A 20847-nucleotide genomic window follows, 5' to 3' on the forward strand; every position below is an offset into this window, starting at 1 on the left:
AGGAGTAAATACAAAGACATTAACTAAACGCAGACAGAACAGGTACTAAGTGAGCTAAACAGAACATGCAAATAAACAATGGAGTAAACAAGGCTAAACAGAGGAAACACAAGACAAGGAACAAAACCCCAAAACAGGAAACATGGAATCAACTGTTACAGAACAGGGCAGGGAACAGAGACAGCACCAGCCAGGAAACAGGACTACACTAAACATGGAACAGATCAGAAATAAGGAAGATTCCAAAACACTGAACGCAAACAAACAGATCATGGCCACATGACCAATAACATCAGGCAAAGGAAGCACACTAAGGCCCCATCTACACTGCTGCGTTTTTGAGACCTTTTGCCACGTTTGCACCGTCCACACTACAACGGCGAAACAAAGACCTAAAACGGAGAAGTTTGGAAACGCTGCTGACCCCGTTTTAGTGAAGACGGGCAAAAACGGAGGATTTTAGAAACGATGACGCCGACGCTCACGCGTGGCTCTCTGATTGGGTCTCATAACTCATGTAAAGCAGACACACGGTGCTACTGACAGAGTTTTTGACTTGGTATTTTTATTAAAATATTCTGTACCGTGCAAATAACACTTATCTGCCTACGCTTGTACTGTGCATGCCGCCGTTTACTTTGCGACGACTCCCAGTCTGTTTTCCGCTACCACAGTGTTACATTCAGTAACAGTCCCAGCTCGTTATTGGTACATGCAACAAAAAAAAATCTGGTCTGATTCTTCGTCTGTGTTTCTTTATTCTTTCGCCAGATCTTCTGTAACTACAGAATAGACCATCTGCTTCATGTTTACACCGGCACGCACATGCCCAGTGTACCCGAACGGACAACAGATATGCGTTTTCAGTCGTTTTAATGTAGACGGGGATCAACTTTAAAATGCTGGTGTGGACAGAGATCGTATTCATTTCAACTCTCCGCTTGTACCCTATCACAGAAGTGTGGATGGGGCCTAAGACAGCAGTCAGACAGGATTGTGACAATTTTCATTTTCAATTAAAATAAAATTTACATCTAAAAAAGTGTTTCATATTCAAAAAAAAAAGAGAAAACAAATGTCTCACCACCCACAGATAAGATAGATGGGGGGTGCGGGTAGACAAAGATGGTCAGCAGGTTTTCTGCTAAACATAAGGCAGTTTCCTGTCAAACAGGAGGTTAACACATTGAAACTTCAAACCACAGCAGAATGGGGGGAAACAATGACAGAGGTGTTGCTTTGTTCCTGCTGCCGTTTTATTTACTATAACCTATCACCTAGAACGCTGGAGAGAAAGTTTATAGACTGTGGACACATGCTATGCTCAACACCCTGTGGGGCCTGTTTAAGCTGTTAAAAGTGACATAAATAAGCGTACAGAAAGATGTCAGTGGACTAAATTTGTTTGATTTTTTTGTGTGTGTGATAACGCTGTTACGCTTCGATGACACAATGCAGAAAAAAAGGAAATGGTCATGATAACATAATAACAATATTTCATCTCTTCCCAGGAGAGTGATCAAAGGCTCACATTTGGGGCAGTTCTCAAAACGTTTTGCACCGGGTTGCAACATTTTCGGATTGAACAAAACGTTGCGCAGCGTTCTTCAACGGGCTTCGAGGTATGTTTTCTCCCATTTTGTGGGCGTGTCTCAAGGGTTACCCAATCAGCTGCGACAAGTTTGTAAACACAACAGTGTTAAAAAGGCAGGAAAATTCAGTGCGCTTGTGTACACAGCAGGGTGTTCAGGGAACCACCATTTCTGTTGAAAACAACGTTTTGCTATGTTTTGTCTGCGCTGAACTCATCCTTGGCCTCATGACTGTCATTCAGACTTGGCCTCAGGTGTATCCAAAGACAGTTACAATATATAAAAATTGTAACAGGATTAAGTTTACAATCTGTGCTTCCATGGGAGCTGCCGTTGTTGTGTGACGTCATTCGGCTGCTACTCGTGAAGTCGGGGTACATATTTTTTCTCCGAGTTCACAAGTTGGAAATCTGATTCAAGTGGCCTTCCATGGTACTTTTCTAGTTGGAGGTTGGAAATTTTCCAGTTCCTAGTTGCCTGGAATGCAGCATGAATACCTCATGTCCACCACCTGGTCTTGGTCCCGCCCTGCCTGTTACTGGTGTTTATGTTTGCTTGTTCTGTTCATTCTCTGTTGGGTCATTGTAGCTGCTATTTGCTCTGTCTCCCATGTTTAGTGTGTTGGTTCCAATTCTGTGTTCCTGCCTCTAAGTCTGCCTGCTTGCCCTCCAGGATCTAACCCTGTTTCTTTGGAGACTTGTGACTTGTTTGTTTGGAGACTTTGTTTCTTTAAGGTGAAGTCCAAACAGAATACTTCACCTCTGTCTTTGTGATTTGTGTGGACTCAGCTATTCTTAGTAAGGCTGCTCACTTTTTGATCAATAAATTTCAAGAACTGAACCTGCCTGTTCCAGTGTCTGCATTTTGGGCCCTACCAAGTGAATTGTGAAGATTGGTATCTATTGGTATGCACGATCTAAGCAGCTTAGAAGTAGCTCAAGCAGGTAGTTGACCCGTTGGGCCTGTTGGCAAGAGGTTTCACACATCCAAAGAACTTCTATAAAAACCAGACCAGGCTTCTAATTGAGACCTGCGTTTATTTGTCAAAACATGTAGACCTGTAAAAGGGAGTGGCGTCTAATTAGGACTAGACTTTTATTTTACGTTTGACTGTATGTGTTAATTAGCAAACATTTTGCTTTCAACCTGTCCTCCCAGGAAAACAGCTAGATCAATTATTCAGCAGCATATTACGACGCATATTTACGTTTGTGATGGCAATTCAAATAAATAGCTCAGGCAAACACTTGTCTTTCTGTGAATTTTTATTGAAGTCTTCTGCAGAAGGACTCACTGCAACACACATACACCATATACATTCAATTCAATTCAATTCAATTCAATTTTATTTATATAGCGCCAAATCACAACAACAGTTATCTCACAGCGCTTTTCATAAAAGAGCAGGTCTAGACCGTACTCTGTGATGATATTTACAGAAGCCCAACAGTTCCCACCAAGAGCAAGCACTAGGCGACAGAGGCAAGGAAAAACTTCCTTTTAAGAGGCAGAAACCTCGAGCAGAACCATGGCTCAGGGTGGGCGGCCATCTGCCTCGACCGGTTGGGGTGAGAGAGAGAGAGAGAGAAAGAGAGAGAGAAGAGAGTGAAAGAGAGAGAGAGAGAGAAAGAGAGAGAGAGAGAGAGAGAGAGAGAGGGATGTAAGGAGAGAGAGAGGGGAGGGAGGCAGCCTACACAATATACACACAGAGGTACAGACAGCGAAGGTAATGTTGCTATAAACTAAATGAAAAATGGTACAGATATTTATAATAGTGTTAATGGTAACCATCATAATGTTAATGATTATAATAACAATAAGACCAGCGACAACAGTCGCTGCAGTAGAGGGTGTCGAGCAGGAACACAGGGGCAGCAGGCGACCCGCAGCCACAGATCCAGACTCCACAGCTCCAGAGCCAGAAAACCTGCAGGAAGTGATAGGAGGAGAGAGGAGAGGGACGAGAAAGCACAAGGCTACCAGAAAGGGGAGAAGTTGTGTTAGTAACATGCAATAATGGGATAAGGTTGCATACAGAGGGAGAGAAAGTAGAGGAGAGAGGAGCTCAGTGCATCATGGGAAAGTCCCCGGCAGTCTAGGCCTATAGCAGCATAACTAAGGGATGGTTCAGGACTACCTGAGCCAGCCCTAACTATAAGCTTTATCAAAGAGGAAAGTCTTAAGCCTACTCTTAAATGTGGAGATGGTGTCTGCCTCCTGAACCCAAACTGGAACCTGGTTCCACAGGAGAGGAGCTTGATAGCTGAACGCTCTGGCTCCTAGTCTACTTTTGGAGACTCTAGGAACCACAAGTAACCCTGCATTCTGGGAGCGCAGTGCTCTGGTGGGGTAGTAAGGTACTATGAGCTCTTTAAGATAAGATGGTGCCTGACCATTAAGAGCTTTGTAGGTAAGAAGAATGATTTTAAATTCTATTCTGGATTTTACTGGAAGCCAATGCAAAGAAGCTAAAACAGGAGAAATGTGATCTCTTTTCCTGGTTCCTGTCAGAACACGTGCTGCAGCATTCTGGATCAGCTGAAGAGTCTTAATGGACTTTTTCGAGCAGCCTGATAATAAGGAATTGCAGTAATCCAGCCTAGAAGTAACAAATGCATGGACTAGTTTTTCTGCATCATTTTTAGACAGGATGTTCCTGATTTTCGCAATATTACGTAGGTGAAAAAAGGCGGTCCTTGAAATTTGCTTAATGTGGGACTTAAACGACATGTCCTGATCAAAGATAACTCCAAGATTCCTCACAGTGGTGCTGGAGGCCAAGGCGATGCCATCCAGGGAAACTATATCTTTAGATAATGCGTCACGGAGGTGCTTAGGCCCCAGAACAATAACTTCAGTTTTATCTGAGTTTAACATAAGAAAATTACAGCTCATCCAGGTTTTAACATCCTGAAGGCACATTTGAAGTTTAGCTAACTGATGAGTTTCATCTGGCTTGATCGATAGATATAACTGAGTATCATCTGCATAACAATGAAAGCTTATGGAATGTTTCCTGATAATATTGCCTAAAGGAAGCATATATAAAGTGAAGAGGATTGGTCCAAGGACAGATCCTTGAGGAACTCCATGAGTAACTTTGGCGTGCATGGAGGACTCATCGTTAACATGTACAAACTGAAATCGATCTGATAAATAGGACTTAAACCAGCTTAGAGCGGTTCCTTTAATGCCAATGAAATATTCCAGTCTCTGCAATAGGATCTGATGGTCAATGGTATCAAATGCAGCACTAAGATCTAATAAAACCAGTACAGAGACAAGTCCTTTGTCTGATGCAATAAGGAGGTCATTAGTAATTTTCACCAGTGCTGTCTCTGTGCTATGATGAGCTCTAAATCCTGACTGAAAATCCTCAAATAAACTATTGCTCTGTAGAAAGTCACACAGCTGTTTAGCAACTGCTTTCTCCAGAACCTTAGAGAGAAATGGAAGGTTAGATATAGGTCTATAGTTTGATAAAACATCCGGATCAAGTTTGGGCTTTTTCAGAAGAGGTTTAATTACAGCTACTTTAAAGTACTGTGGTACATAGCCTGTTGATAAAGATAGATTGATCATATCTAGTATAGAGGTGCTGACTAAGGGTAAAACATCTTTAAGCAGCCTAGTCGGGATGGGGTCTAAGAGGCAGGTTGATGGTTTAGATGAAGAAATTATTGAAGTTAGTTGGTAAAGATTGAGGGAAGCAAAACAGTCTAAACATGTATCTGGTTCTACAGCTGTTTCTAAGGTTCCTGAGTTTAGAGATAAGTCGGTGCCAGTTGAGGGCAGGTCTTGGTGAATTTTGTCTCTAATAGCTAGAATTTTATCATTAAAGAAGCTCATGAAGTCGTAACTACTGAGAGCTATGGGAATACTTGGCTCAATAGAGCTGTGACTCTCTGTCAGCCTGGCTACAGTGCTGAAAAGAAACCTGGGGTTGTTCCTATTTTCCTCTATTAATGACGAGTAGTACGCTGCTCTGGCATTACGGAGGGCCTTCCTATAAGTTTTAAGACTATCTTGCCAAATTAAACGAGAATTTTCCACTTTGGTGGAACGCCAATTCCTCTCAAGTTTCCGTGATATTTGCTTTAATTTGCGAGTTTCAGTATTATACCATGGAGCTAACCGTCTTTGTTTTAGTATTTTCTTTTTTAGAGGGGCTACAGAGTCGAGTGTCATTCGCAGCGAGCCAGCAGCACTATCAACAAGATGATCGAAAAGATGATCATACATGTATGCTCGAATGAGTGAGGACAGCTGAGTGAGCCTGTTATTTAGCCAGCTTTACAGAGAGACAGGTTGTCCCCAAAGTCTGGATAACAAAGAGAACAGAGATATTTGGACTGTTACGTTTACACAGATTCAGTGCCACATCACACATTAGTCTCCCTGAGTCCAGGGTTACATGCAATATGTTTGGAATTCCCATTACACATTTTTAGTTAGGCTGCGACTTAGAGGCAAAAGAAGTCAGGGGATGTAGTATAAACAGCGAGAAAGTGGATGTGTCAGAGGTGGTGGATGTGTCAAGTAAATGTCTGGCTGGGACCCAGCTTAGTTTTATTGTATATGTAATTAAAATCAATGTTAACTAATTACATGTTAACAACAATAACTGACCACTTGATCACCACAAATAGGCATATGCTGACAAGCATGTTGACCTCGTAACATTATGCAGCAGAAAGGGTCCTTTGTGTTGCTGTGGTCTCCACGTGTTTATGTCATGTGATGTAGGTCAGGGCACAAATTTAGGCCACGCTCATATGGGTCGTATTGTGAGTCATTGGCTATGTGGTCATTTAGGTTGGAGGACTTGTGGCCACTTAGCTATTACGCCAATCTTAAATGAAACCTTGTGACAGAGAGCATTGGAAAATCCCTGACACAACATTTTACTCAGTTTAACTTATTTCTCTTTTAAGTTAATTCTTTTAATCTTGTTGTTTTTCACACCTTGGGCGCCTGTACTTCCTGTTAAAACAGTAAGCGCTTCAACCCGACCAGCGACCAGCCACCCAAAAGCCTCAGTTAGTTTCAGACTTTTTTATAACAGGTGTGAAACAACAAAGACATTCAGTTGTTAATTTTCCATGTCAGCAAAACACAAACTCAGACATAAACTTAAAAAAAAACTAAAACAGAATAAACTGAATCACAGGGAATCAGGTCAAACATAAATATAATGTTCAGAAAGACAACTGCAAGTACCGTCTACAGAATGACAGTATAAATAAAAATGAAATTAAACAGCAGAAACTGGAATGTTTTCTTCTTTATGCTGAGTCAGATGTGAAGATGCTCCTCCCTCTTAGATGTCAATGGAGTCTATGCAGCAATTTCTATTATGACATCATTAGACATTCGCCTTGCTTTACTGGCATGTTGCGCTGTAAAAAACGTTCAAAAACAGAAAATGGGCTTAAAAGGGACATTCTTGTAATTTCTGTTTTGACACATTATGCTTTTTCGTCTTTTACCTTGTCGTCTACAACTTTTTGTTAGTCTAGTTTAACTCTAGTTTCTCTAAAGGACATAGTAATTTTTCTCATGTCTGATGATCTATAAATTAATAATTTGATATTTGGGGAAATGGCTAGCCTGGCTCTGTCCAAAAGTAACCAACTCTGCCTACAAACATCTCTCAAACTTGGGGGCCACCAAACCCTTTTTTACTGGGGCACAGCACAACAATTTTGGGGCACATACAGAATAATGGTCAAGAAGCCTTGGTGTTGCTTTTTAACACCCTTGTACTCTTTTTGTTGTTTTTGCAAGTGTAGGGCAGAAACAAGTTTGCAAAAATAAATACGCAATGTCCGGTTCGACTTTCAAAATAAATCTACTGGTTAACATAGTGAAACGTTGCAATTTGGTTAGGTTCAGGAGAACTTCAGGGTTTGGGTTAAAATAACTACGTCACTTAACTGTGTGTAACATATGGACATGCTTATGAGGTTCACCAAAAACATCCATTTTTTGATTGTTAGATCTTTTATGTTTAGGATTTTATTCCACAGCCTGTATTCTTTACAAGTATTTGTGTGTACATGTGGTCGCGTGGCGATGTAGGTATGTGTGTGCATGCTCTGGTAAAAGCCCTTTCTGGACCAGTAACTTCTTGAGTTTTTTTGTTAGCATGAAAGTTGCCCAAGTTAAAAGTTGCCCAACAGCATTTTGTGGATTTAAAATGTGATTTTGAGACTTCTTTATTTCCTTTACCTTCTGGTTTGGTAAATGCAACATAGCCTCCTACAAAGTAGATGTGGCTCAGCTGTATTTTTTTAGTCGTACATCTCTTGGAACTAAAACACCAGATTCAGCAATCGGACCTTGAGCTTTTATTCTCACCTTTGACTCTGTCTCTGTATATGAGTCCCAGTATGATGGTGGACAGAAGGTAAGGAGTTCCCACCACCAGGTGACGCACCAGTGGCAGCTGGAAAGCTGGAGTATCCTGGCCTGCAGGCGGCGCTGCAGCAAGAGAGACTTAAGTGAAAGAGTTCATTGCTGGTTTGCTAATTCACAGCCTGTCTAAGTCAGTCTGAGCCGACATGATCATTCTTCTGGAGTTGTGTTTATGTCACTTGATTTAAGTCCAATATTCTCTCTCTTTTAGCACTCTTTTTGGTCTTCACCACCTCTTGAGGGAAATATCTGGCTCTAAGCTGCTAAATGCTCGTCACTTACTGTTTGCTGATGAGCAGTTAGTATACGGTGGGCTTTTAAAGCTTTATGAGAGCACTGATAGTAAACCAGAACAGCAAAGTTGCAGTCGGGCAATGAGCTAAAACTTACTATAAAGCAGAGGGGAGCTGCAGATTCAGGTGATAACTCTCTGTAGGTTCATCACTACCCTTTTTTATATTATCACATTTAATAAAAAAATCTCAGTCATAGCTGCTTTAAGATCCTTGTTTCTACAGAACAACGTGGACACTTTATAGTAAAGTACACTGATGATGTGGTTCTTTTCAATACAGACAACGCTGAATATTTGAAAGCTGCTGTTGTCACCAGAAACCTTCCTCACCTCTGACAACCAGCCAGCTCTCTGGTGATATTTCAGACCGGTTACATTTGTAGAGCCCTTCATCAGACCTGGAAACACTGTAGAGGGTCAAGTTTCCTGTGGCGCTCATCCCGATGTGGAGGCCATCTTTATAGAAATCAGCTGAGGGGTCGTAATCAGGCGTGATTTTACTTCTGCAGCTCAGAGTGACATCTTCTCCCTCCATCACAGGATGGACTGGACTCTCCAGGATCACAGAGCCAGCTGAGTGAGACAAGCAGAGAGACACTATACATCACACATCATGAGCTGATCCTGTGTTTGTATAGAGAGCCTAAGTCCCTCCCCTTCCAGCAGACCACCATGGGACCTTACTTTGGGAAAAATATGTATGGTAGTTAATGGCAAGAGACAACAAATTTTTGATCCCGTTTCAATTGTGCTCTGAATTACACATACGATGATGGTCAAATTAAAGTATACATTTCAAAGTCAAGAAAGTTGCAGTTAGATGTAAAACTGTTGAAGTATAATACATAATTACAAAGACCACAAACCCAAAACTCGCATTTGTGACTTTTCAATGACTGAAGCTAACATCAAAAAACTTACATGACTGGATGATGTGATAAAAGGATCAGGAGTCGTTGGATTAAACACATTAGGTGAGATATATTTCTGCGTGGAACATAGCTAAGTTATCTAATTAGCAGAAACCTAGCAATAAACGTAAAATAGCATTACTACTTATTGTACGAGAGGAGACATGTAGTTCATTGAACAGGTTTTATCAATTTGAACTATTCAAACAGGATCAAAAAATAAGTTGTCTCCTGTCATTGACTACCGTACATATTTTATCTGTACATATTATATATTTCCGTACATAGGTCCCATAGGCCGGAAGCGAGTGACTTAGACTCTCTATTCAAATCTGATGGATCAGTCACTGTTATACTTTTTATCATTCAGGGCAGTAGTAACTTTCCTACCTGTGTAAAACCTTCAAATTAAGTAGACTTTTTAGTCTAGTGGTTCCCATGGCAATAAACGCACCAAGGTTGCAAATATATTTTCAAAGCTGGAATTTTATTATTTTTTTAATGAGCATTGGGTACAGTTTGCTAAACAGGTAGGCCCACACAAAAAAGGAAAAGTAAACATGACAGATGTTGAACTTATTTTAACTCAAATCTATTTAAATTCCAAGATACTGGGTATGATGAGCACAAGATTAAAGACATTCTTGGTGCCATATTGTAACACTCACTATACTCATGAAACTGAGAAATTGTGTGTATTATGACTGCAACTACATATTATTTAATTTGTGATTAATCTGTGGATTCTTTTTGCCTTTAAAATATCCGACAGTAGTTAAAAACGTCTCACATCAGCTCAGGAAAACATTATAAAATGTATTGTTTTGTCCAACCAACAGTCCCAAACCCAAAATATCTCCCGAAAATCTTCACATTTGAAGAGCTGTAACTAAAGACTGTTTAACATTTTTGCTTGATAAATTACTCTATGACAAATAATTGATTATCAAAATTGTTTTCCATTGAATTTCTGTCTATTAATTTGAAAGTAAATGACCGTGACTGACAAATTGTTTTATCAGTGCCAGGGTTGACCTATAATCAAACAGCAATGCCGATCAGTATTTTAAGGTGCCTGACTAAGTTATAGTCTACCAGTGACGGTGATGTTGACAGGGTCACTGGTTTCTCCCAGTCCAGTTTTACACCAGTACTGTCCGGTATCTGTGGTAGGGAAGGCTGCAATGATGGAGCAGGAGGATGGATATTGATGCACCTGCAGGGGAACAGACCAGAGGGAATTCTGGGTTTCTTTTGGCATGCATTCTTGCAACAAAAAACCCCATATGTATCAAGTAGACTAGGTTTTTCCACACAAACCTCTCTGTCCTCTGTCATCTTCATAACGCTCCATTTAGTCGTCTGCTCCTCTTCCTCACAGCTCACAGAGAAATGATCAAATTTAAAGAACTGGGATCTCTCAGGTGTGACTGTCAGAGAAACTGTAGGAGGGATGGAAGGATTAAGGAAGTAATTACTTGCAATGAGATTAAATTTCCCACACAATTTAACATGTATTGACGTCATCATACCTTTAGCAGAACCAGAATCCAGACAATTCAGCACTAAATCAGAGAGAGGAAAATACAGGCAGTATAAATCTGTGCTTTACATGTATACATAAATAAATATGTACCAGTGGCCTATTTTTCCTCCACTTCTATCCTTTTGTTAATATGATGATAAAACTAAATGGTGGGGAGCAAAGTTCAGAATGGTCTAATAAAAACTGCATTTAAAAGGATGCAAAAGACAACAAGCTAACAAGGATCTGACGTGTATCTGAACTCACTGACATTAAGAAGAGGCACAAATCATTCAGTGATGAAATGTGGAAAAACAAACACAGCCGTTAAAAAGTAACTACAGTAAAAAAATAAAACAATGAATACCTTTATTGAAAAAGGAAAACAATAGACGTTACTCACAGAGAAGCAGAGAGAGAGCAGCCACCTCCATCCTGACCTGCAACAGACTGAGAGAGAGAGAAAGAGAGAGAGAGCAAAAGAGAAAGAGGTGGAAGCCCTGCAACCTGTGCAGAGAGAGAGTACTGGACTTACACTTACAAGTACAATTTGGAGGTATGTTACGTGAGGATTTCCAGTTTATGCAAGCAGTCATCAGCTTCACCTTTACCAGGTGATGAACACATCAATTCATCACTATTAAAATCCAATAATATAATACGCCTAATTGAAGTACATTTTGATGTTAATACTTTTGTACATGTACAAACAGACAGACAGACAGACAGACAGACAGACAAGTAGTTATTCATCATTTCCACTTTTCCCTCCCCAATTATATCTCCTACTTTTATGTTAAAGTAATTAAATACTGGTGATTACTGGTCCTTTTCAGGGTTCCCAAACATACAGACACATGTAAATGCTCTAAAGTTTCACAGAATATGCAACACTTTGTGTCCCAAACTAATAATTAATCTGAAGGTTTGCTTTGTTTGGTACAGTACGTTATTGGTGGTTTGTTTTTTCGCCTTTCTCGCGACACCTTGTGGTTCAACGTGAGCACGGCAGCCGAGAGGACAGGCAGCTCTCGCGATACTTGTTCCCTCCAGGATTTCCAGTCAAAACGAACCTGACAGCGGTCGGAAAAGTTGCTTTTGATCCCAGAAACCTGCTTTTTGTGCTGGTAAGATGCAGATATACTTTTGTTCGGGTTCAAATGTTAGATTCTGTACACTTTATGTCATATAAAGCTGATCTATCAAGTTTAAGGGTACTCATTTGAAGGTTTTCCCTGTGTCAACAAACCAACGTTACCGGTTGGGAGGTTAACTTAACGTTGGAAGATAAAACTAGCTGTTAGGCTAATAAAAACTTTAACGTTAACTTTACGGTGTTTAATTACTTTTATTTAGGTTTAAATTAAGCTAGTTGTTTGATACTGTATCTTATTAACTTGTTTGACTTTATTTAATGTTCATATGTTTGTTTTGTAGCTTCGTATTTAAATTTGTCAGCCATTAGAAACCATCACCAGCTTTTTATTTTGAAACGATTCAATATTTCAATCATTTTTGAATAAACACAGAATATATGAGATGATAGTGACCAAATATCCAGTACGTGTCATTTTCCACATGTCCATAATACTGTGATATATTTAAGTTATACTTTTCTGTGTATTTGTGTTGACAGTGATGAAGATCAGACCCTGATGATGAAGATGGAGAAGGGGAGAGCAGACAGTTGATGTGTTCTGAGGAGGAGGAAGACGATGAGGATGAACCACAGCCAGCTGTTGTTTCTGTCCAGAGAAGAAACATCTGGAAACTTCCAGAAAGAAGGGACACTGCGAGTCGGACGGCAGGAGAGAGGTCAGCCGGGTTCTGTTAAACATCTCTTCTCTTTTGATCTTCTGAGTTCTCTTGTTCTCTTTTCTGTTCTCCTCTGGTCTCTTACGTTCTGTTTCGTTCTACTTTGTACTCGCTTTTGTTCTTTTTCATTCTTGTTCTTTTCGATTTTCCTCTGTTCTTTTGTTCTGTTCTATTATCTTGTGTTCTCCTGTGTTCTCTCTGACCCCTCCCTCTCAGTGGTCTGAGGACAGCTGTCTTGCTCCTTGGCAGTCGTCTCCGTCTATTTCCGTCCCCCTGACTCAGTCTGACTTTACTTCCTGCACACGTCTGTGTGTCCAACAGCTTCTGGGTGTGGTTCCACATTTTAACAGAATATAAAGCTGCATCTCTCTCAGCAGTATAGATGTTCTCTTAGATGTCTGTCTTTGTGTTCTGCGCTCTAACAACCCTCCTCTGCCTCAGCGCTCACTGACAGGTTTTGTCGGCTGAGAGGAAACCTACTGTTCATCCTGAAGACACAGGTGAGAGAGACAGACAGAGCATGTTCTGTGTTCTAGTTCTTTAATCTGGACGTTAGAGAAATATGTATGTGTGTGTGTGCAGGGCGGTAAGCTAGAGGAGGTGCTGCTGTTGGAGAGATGTGAGGTCATGAAGCTTCCAGACCATGACAGACGACTGGCCGTCAGTAAGTAACACTCATCTTTTTACATATAGATAGCCTAAGGCCCCGTCCACACTACTCAGTTTTAGTTTAAAAACAGAGTTTTAAAACGAATACGATCTCCGTCCACACCAGCGTTTTAGCTGCGTATCAGAGTTGATCTAAACGGCCCGTTCACGTACACAGGGCATGTGCGTGCCGGTGTAAACATGAAGCAGATGGTCTATTCTGTAGTTACAGAAGATTTTGCAAAAGAATAAAGTAATGCAGAGAAGAATCAGACCTTTTTTTTTTTTTTGCATGGACCATGAAGGAGCTGGGACTGTTACTTAAAGTTACTTGAAAGCGGCTGTGGCGGCGCAAACAGACTGGGAATCGTTGCAAAGTAAACGCGACATGCAGAGTAAAGTGTAGGCTGTTAGTGTTATTTGCTCTATACAAAATATTTTAATAAAAATACTAATCAAGCATCCTGTTTCTGCTTTGCATGACTTATAAGACCCAATCAGAGAGCCCAACGTAAGTGTCTGCGTCATGGTTTCTTAAGTCCTCCGTTTTTGACTGTCCGGGCTAACTCTCCAGAGTTGTTTTAGGTCTTCATTTTCGCCGTTTTAGTCTGGACGGGAGGTGCAAACGTAGCAAAAGGTCTCCATTTTAAAACAAAAACGTAGTAGTGTGGATGGGGTCCCTACCTTCAACTTCAGCCCCATGGGACCTTATTTCGGAAGAAAATATGATTGATGTTTGGTATTTGTAGTTGCTAGATGTTTGGCAATTTAAAACATTATTTTGTGAGTAAAGAAAAGTTTTACGTAAAACAGTAAAGTAACATTTAGTTTTGTGTGAAACCGCTGAATGATCTACATCTTACGTCTCGCACAATACATGTCACCAACATGTTAGCGCTGTAATGCTAAGCTAACATTCATTGCTTGGTTGCTACTAGCTAGGTAACGTAGCTATGTTCCACGCACAAATGTATCTCACCTGATGTGTTTAATCCAACAACTCCTGGTCCTTTCATCACATCATCTACACATGGAAGATCTTTGACGTCCCATTGTGGTCCACGGGAAGTGGAGGGACCTTGGCTCTCTATACAGCCATGTTAGATTATTGTCACAGCCGCTAAGTGAAAGCAGTGAAAAATATATGTGTGTGTGTTTAGGCTTTGAGAGTGGCGACCCTCCCGTGTTCCTAGAGTCCAGTAGCACCGCAGAGTGCGCGTCGTGGCTCGTCCTCCTGAGAGACGCCAACACTGAGACGCTGAGGCGACGCATCGCACAGCTCTGCACGCTCATCAGCACGCACACCGCCACCACTCTGCACACGCAAGAACACAGTGCACACTTCACCGGGGGCGGCGATGCTGGAGGTGCAGGTGAGCATGCCTGTGTTTAATATTTAGAAACATATTACTGTTGAAGTACCCATACGCATTAATGTAACGTAGTAATTAGGGCTGGGCGATATGGCCTAAAAATAAAATCTCCGATTTTATTTACTTTAATTCAATTTACGATTTTTTCCGATTTCCCCCCCTACTTAAGGAAAGCAATAAGGTTTGTTGGTCAGTGCGGCTTTGTTCATCGCGGAGAGACTGGCATTTTTCATATTCGGCTGGATGTCTCTGTTTCAGGTGTTGGAATAGGTTTGTGGTGCTGCTGCCTTTCACTGCGATAGGCTTTAGGCAAATGTTGCAGCGTGGTGTCTGTTGTTCCACATCTGTCGCAGCAAACCCATACCAGTTCCAAACAACAGATGACTTTATTCCTTTCTTGGGAACAAACTTCCCGCTCTCACCGGTAGCCATTTTGTCGCTTGCTGTTGCTGTTTAGTGTATGATGTTGTCGCTATGGGAAACGAACACTACGGAAACCCCGGGGAGCCAAAAATGTGCTATTACACAAAAACTCGATTTACTTATTTTTTAAATCGCCCGCAACAAAAAATTCGAATTAATTCATTCAATCGATTTTTCGCCCAGGCCTAGTAGTAATTGCAGGAATGTTGAGATTTTCATGGTACGATAGCAAGGTTTCAGTGTATTACACAGTTATTATTATTGTCAGTTACAATGACACTTAAATTAATTAAAACAAAAGTGAATTCTTTATTACAATGTCAGAAAATATTATTTTTTAAAGTGTCCCTTTTGAAAATAAATAAAAATCTTTGCAGGTCAGATATGATAACCGTCAATAGTCATACAGTGGTATACCGTTTCTTGTACATACATTGGGTGCCAGTCGTGGGTTTCGCACAGGATGTACATAATGCTCCAGTGTCACACATACAACCTCAAACAAACATGATCCATTATGTTTGAGAAAAACACAAACAGAAATCAGTTTTGGTTTCTATCAAGCAAATGTATCACCAGGAAACATTATAAATAAAACCGGGCGTGGTCCACCGAAACATAAACAAAGTACTCTGTCCTCTGTGGATATTTACACTTATGTTTCTTTTCTCAGTCCAACAAAAAGTGTTCAGCAAGAGCTCACCGAAACACAGCTGAACAAGGTAGATCCGTTCAAAACGTGTGAATAAAGCGTTTCATTCAGTTTGTATGTCGTGTCCATTTATAACGTCTTGTTCCTGCCATGGTGGCGTCTGTAAATTTGTAACGTTGGACCGAAGGTTTTAATCTGGCCCGACTGTGCTCATCTATTACAGGTAAACTTGCTTTCCGGAGAACTGAACTTCCCTTCCAATTACTCAGATCCCTGGCACTGTCGCTCTGTTGGCAAAAGCCAACCTCACCTAAATCAACCTTGCAGCCGTTGCTGCAGTTGCGTTCACGGCTCCGATAGAACATAGTTTTTCTCAGTAAGGACAGATGATGGGACGTCAGATTGTCACACCGTGAAACCGATGTGACGCTGCGGCAATTCACATCTATAAGAGACTTTACAAAAACATCATTCTGTGTGTTTACCTGCAGATCCTAACTTCAAATATTTACTGAAAACATTAGTGCTTTCATTGAAAGACTTGTCGTTTAGTTTGATGTGATTGATGAGGAGGAGGCGACAAATACCACCCGACAGGCAAACTAAAGGTTCAGTCTGTGGTGTCTTCAATGTGTCATGATGTAATGTTGTTTCTTGGCCACAAGGTGGAGTGGAAGCTGCTGCTAAAGTGTCTCCGCTGCACCTGACTGTAGGTATGTGACACACACACAGAGCACAGAATTACTGCTTTCATTTTATATTCTGTTAAATAGCGTGTTTCTTCATATATTTATATCATAGTTTTATACACAGACACGTTACAATATCACCATCCTCTCTCTCTCTCTCTCTCTCTCTCTCTCTCTCTCTCTCTCTCTCTCTCTCTCTCTCAGAGTGTCGAATTGTGGTTTCCGTGGCAGCCAGAGTCCAGCTACAAGTTTGTGTGATCGACACTCACACTCACACAGTCAGGAAGCACTGCTGCTGTCAGATAGTGGAGGTACACACCCACACACCCACACACACACATGCGCACACACAAACAGGAGGTATTGAAATTTAAAAGTGTGTGTGTGTGTGTGTTTCAGGGACTGGATGACAGTGTGTTTCTAACATCAGTGTGTTTCTGTGGTGACTACCCACTCTACCATCACAGCAGGATCAAACTCACCGTTTCCCATGCAGAGGAGCCGACAGCACATGCCACTGTGAGTGTATGTGTGTAGTTGTGTCTGAAAAATTGTGTGTATAAGAGGATTAGTGCAAAGGATGTGCAAATGTGCAACACACACACACACACACACACACACACACACACTCTCTGAATTCGGTTAATCTCGCTCAGTCACTCACACACACACGAGAGAGAGAGAGAGAGTGAGAGTAAAACGAGGGCAGTCACAGCGGGAAAGTGAGATTTTAGATAAACAGATTTTTTCCGTTTTCGGCTGTTTTCTGATTCTCTGTTTCTGACAAACTCAACCCTGACCAGTCCGCTGGGCGCTTCAGTAATCTGCATATTTCCCATGATGCTGGTGTGTTTGTAATCCTGTCGGCCATGACGAAAAAGGAGGAGGAGGAGGAGGAGGAGAAAAAGGTGATGGAGGGAGCAGGGAGATACTCGGCCGGTGTGTTTTAGTGTGTTCTTACGAAGGCGAGGACAGAAACAGGATTTTCAGATCGTTTTTTTGGATTATTATATCCGGATGCCTCCTTTTCCTGTTTTAGTGGATGCTCTCGCTCTTCTTCATCTCTCTTTTTCTTTATGTCTGTAAATCCATCATGTAGCAGGAAGAGAACAAGAGAGATCGTTTTTTAGCTGCTGCTCTGTCGGTCTTCTGACTCTTTGGTGCAAAAGATAGTAAACTTTAATTTCAGTGGTGCGTTCAGGTGCAGGTGGAAAGGTTAAGTGTTGCATTCAGTGTTGGAGGTATTGTGTTATTCTGTAGCTACTCTGAGTAATCAGATTACTTCTTGTTGTAAACTTCACTCTCAACCTGTGTTTGAATGAACGTCACTTTGGACTGACATGTAACTGAGAGTCTGATCTAATCTGTGTTTTTATCCTTCGATCACACAGTTCCAGATTTAAATCCAAATATTGACCATTTTAGGCTGTTACATAGTCAGAGTTGTTGTTCGGCAGCTTGTGTTTAGATGTAATGTCTTTGGGGAAATATATTTCTTAAAACAAGTTCTAGTAGAACTGAAGAATGTAAAACAATGCCCAGCCCTGTTCATCGTCCTTCTTTCAAGTATTTATTTAGGTGACACATTTAAGGAGAAAATTTATTTTACATGACAAACATAAAAAGCGGGTCAAAGGTGAGAGGCCATAGCACCTGAAACAGTAGAAGTAGCTTTACAGAGATAGATTTAAACAATAAAAGAGTTGACAGAAAGATTTCTTCAAGTGGATGTTCTTGAATTTCAAAGCACAGCTGCACTTTGTGGGATGATTGTTTACTTTTCTGTGTGCTTCTTGCACACATAACATTTTAAAAGCTGTTTAGCACTTTAGTAGCTTAACAGATGTCTTTGATAGTATACCAACTTACTAGCTTTGGTTCTGTTTTACTCTATTACTATTTTTTATGACATTTTTGCTTTGTTTCTCACTACAATATCTTACAAAAAGCACTTTGCATTGCAAATCTTTGCTTAAAGGCTGCTGTATAAGAAGAAGAAAGAGCCTATTTTGATTTTGCTAGGGTTAGCTTTGGTGTGCAGCAGAGTGTGAGCCTCGAACTATTAAGTTAAGTTGTTATTTTTATGGGGGGGGAAGAAGTTGACATCAGCAGGTTATTAAAGTCTGCAGCTAATGTAAGAAAACAGGAAATACCACAGAGCAGGAAGTAAACAGGAAGAAAGAGGTTGCTTTTCATTTTTATCTTAAAACTGCGGGGATGCAGAGAGCGATGACGGCGTGCACCAAATGTTTCTCTCCACCGGGAGAGAACAGCTCCTCTGCTGGACAGGTAGGGAAGAGCGCACACACACACACACACACACACACACACACACACAGTAAATGAGTCTGTCAGTGTAGTTTGTATATCTCTGTGCTGTGTGTGTGTCTTGGTTTGATGGGATTAGCATGTAATCTTAAAAGCCTTTTGTTGTGCTGAAGGACTCAATGAGACAGATTAGCTGTGTGTGTGTGTGTGTGTGTGTGTGTGTGTGTTGTTGCCTACACATTCAGCTGCAAACGAGGAAATGTGGTAACGCTTTGCGTGTATGTGGAGTTAACGTCTCAATATCCTGTTTGTGTCCTTCTTTCTTCCTCTCTGCTAGTTGTTCTGGTTTTTAGGATCATGAATGCTGAATGAGTGCAGGCAGGAGAACATTAGTGGTTAGACAATTAGTCGATCAATAGATCAGCAGGAAATTAATTACATCATTTGATAATTGACTAAACCTTCATCAAGCAAATGCTGAAGAAGTTACTTGTTCGGAGAATACAAGACATTTGAGGATAACATCGTGAGTCCTGTGACATTTTCTAAACTAATTGGTGGATTGAAAAATACAGTCAAGAAATGAATTGTGAAAATAGTTTTTTTGTAACAAACTGGTTTAATCAGCAGTTAACTGAGCAGAAAATGTATCGAAATGTTATTCTGGTAAATAACAAAAAAAGTCTCCAGCTCCTTGAATGTGAGGAGGATTTTTACTTGTTTTTTGTTTTATATCATAAATTCAATATCTTTTTCCTTTTGGACTGTTGGTCACACAATTTACTAATTTATTAATTGAAAAAAGAAAGTACTTGATAAAAGAAAAGTAATGAAAGCTTAGTTTCAGCTTTAACTGTTTTCACTTCATCTCTGTTCAAACCAACTTGCTGCAGATATATTAAGCATCAACATGGACTTAATACATTTTTAATGGATATTTATCATTTGGTGTCGCGCCAGCAGCTCTACTACACAACTTTTCTCCCATCCTAGGATCCTGTAGTAGTGTAATATCTTACAATCTATATGAGCGATGGAAGAGTGTGTTTCCTGCCACCTTACGGTGTCAAAGTTGACAGATAATGTTGCCAGTTTCAGATCCAAACTCATGGAGAAAAATAAGTGCTTTCTGGAGCTTTCAACAGTCGCTTTGGCCCAAGCTAAGCGCTTAACTGCTATGAGCCTCCTCAACCAAGGGTCCCGACATCAGCACCCACATCCCGCCCGGCTGACTGCACCAAGTCTGGCTTTTATAATGAACGCAAATGGAAAAAAGACAAACTCTAGGTCTCATACGAAATCTTAAGCGACTGCTTAAACCTTTACCAAAGTGCTGTTAAGTCGGCTAAGGTTCAATATTATGCTGGACTAATTTACAATAATGCCCATAGACCTAATATACTGCTCAAAACTATCAAACCCTTCCTAACTCTGGCCGCTGCTGCTACCTCTGCTCCTTCTACTGAAAACTGTGAGGAGTTTAGGAACTTTTTTATTGACAAAATTACTACTCTCAGACTCAGACCCCCTAGAGACCAAGCATTTTACCACCTGTGCCATCTTCCCAGCTGCTGGAGGTGATCATGCATATGAATCCAACCTACTGTCCCGTAGACATTATTCCGTCATGCCTATTCAAGGAAGTTTTTGACACAATTCGCCCTCTTATTCGGCGACAATTAACAATTCCTTAACCAAGGGCATTGTCCGCTCCAGTTTTAAACATGCAATTATGCAACCCCTTTTAAAGAAACCCAGCCTAGACTCTAGTGATCCCAACAACTATAGGCCCATCTCCAAGCTACCATTTTTTTTTTAGAAAAAGTTGTCCTCCAGGTCTCCTGAACACATTTAACATCTGCGACAAATTCCAGTCCGGTTTTAGAGCACTTCATAGTACTGAATCTGCCCTGCTAAAGGTGCTCCGGCTTCCTGCCACTGTCCAAAGACATGTAGTGACCCTAAATTGTCCTTAGGTGTGAGTGTGAGTGTACGCGCTAGTGTTTATTGTGTATTTTGATACACAGTGGTATATACTCTTTGTTCTTTTGTTTGTTCATACTTGCATTTGTGTGCATTGTGTTCTTGGAAAGCACTTTGGGTCAACTCCAGTTGTTTTTAAATGTGCTATATAAATAAAGCTGACTGACAATTTGACAACATCAGGTGTTAACGCCGATGTGCAGCGACCATTTTCTCGATAGTCTCCTTGTTGTCCTTGATTGGGGTTGCAGTAGCT

At 40.8% G+C, this 20847-nt stretch overlaps 2 protein-coding genes across 3 annotated transcripts; one reads left to right on the plus strand and one right to left on the minus strand.

Moving 5' to 3' along the window:
- Window positions 1-5759: 5759 nt before the first annotated feature.
- LOC119913237 (low affinity immunoglobulin gamma Fc region receptor III-like) lies at window positions 5760-11404 on the minus strand. 2 transcript variants are annotated; one of them, XM_038732624.1, is made up of 7 exons: window positions 11144-11404; window positions 10748-10780; window positions 10536-10657; window positions 10311-10431; window positions 8635-8901; window positions 7953-8075; window positions 5760-6991 (listed from the first exon to the last, which is right to left on the minus strand). In XM_038732624.1, the coding sequence occupies exons 1-7, from the start codon at window positions 11334-11336 to the stop codon at window positions 6930-6932; spliced, it is 921 nt and encodes a 306-aa protein (XP_038588552.1). In that variant the 5' UTR covers window positions 11337-11404; the 3' UTR covers window positions 5760-6929. The 2 variants fall into 2 exon arrangements, with proteins under 2 accessions (XP_038588552.1, XP_038588554.1); XM_038732626.1 differs by having other exon boundaries at window positions 5764-6991; window positions 8635-8877; window positions 11144-11216.
- A 321-nt stretch (window positions 11405-11725) lies between these two features.
- LOC119911944 lies at window positions 11726-17290 on the plus strand. The gene is made up of 9 exons (XM_038730917.1): window positions 11726-11867; window positions 12377-12555; window positions 12997-13055; window positions 13138-13219; window positions 14364-14576; window positions 16317-16364; window positions 16545-16651; window positions 16740-16859; window positions 17144-17290. Exons 2-9 carry the CDS (start codon window positions 12456-12458, stop codon window positions 17288-17290), a joined length of 876 nt encoding a protein of 291 aa, XP_038586845.1. The 5' UTR covers window positions 11726-11867; window positions 12377-12455.
- Window positions 17291-20847: the final 3557 nt, after the last annotated feature.

This window comes from Micropterus salmoides, unplaced genomic scaffold (genome assembly GCF_014851395.1).
Source record: "Micropterus salmoides isolate LMB-PRFRI ecotype aquatic unplaced genomic scaffold, ASM1485139v1 Ms_hic_scaffold_2, whole genome shotgun sequence".
NCBI lineage: Eukaryota > Metazoa > Chordata > Actinopteri > Centrarchiformes > Centrarchidae > Micropterus > Micropterus salmoides.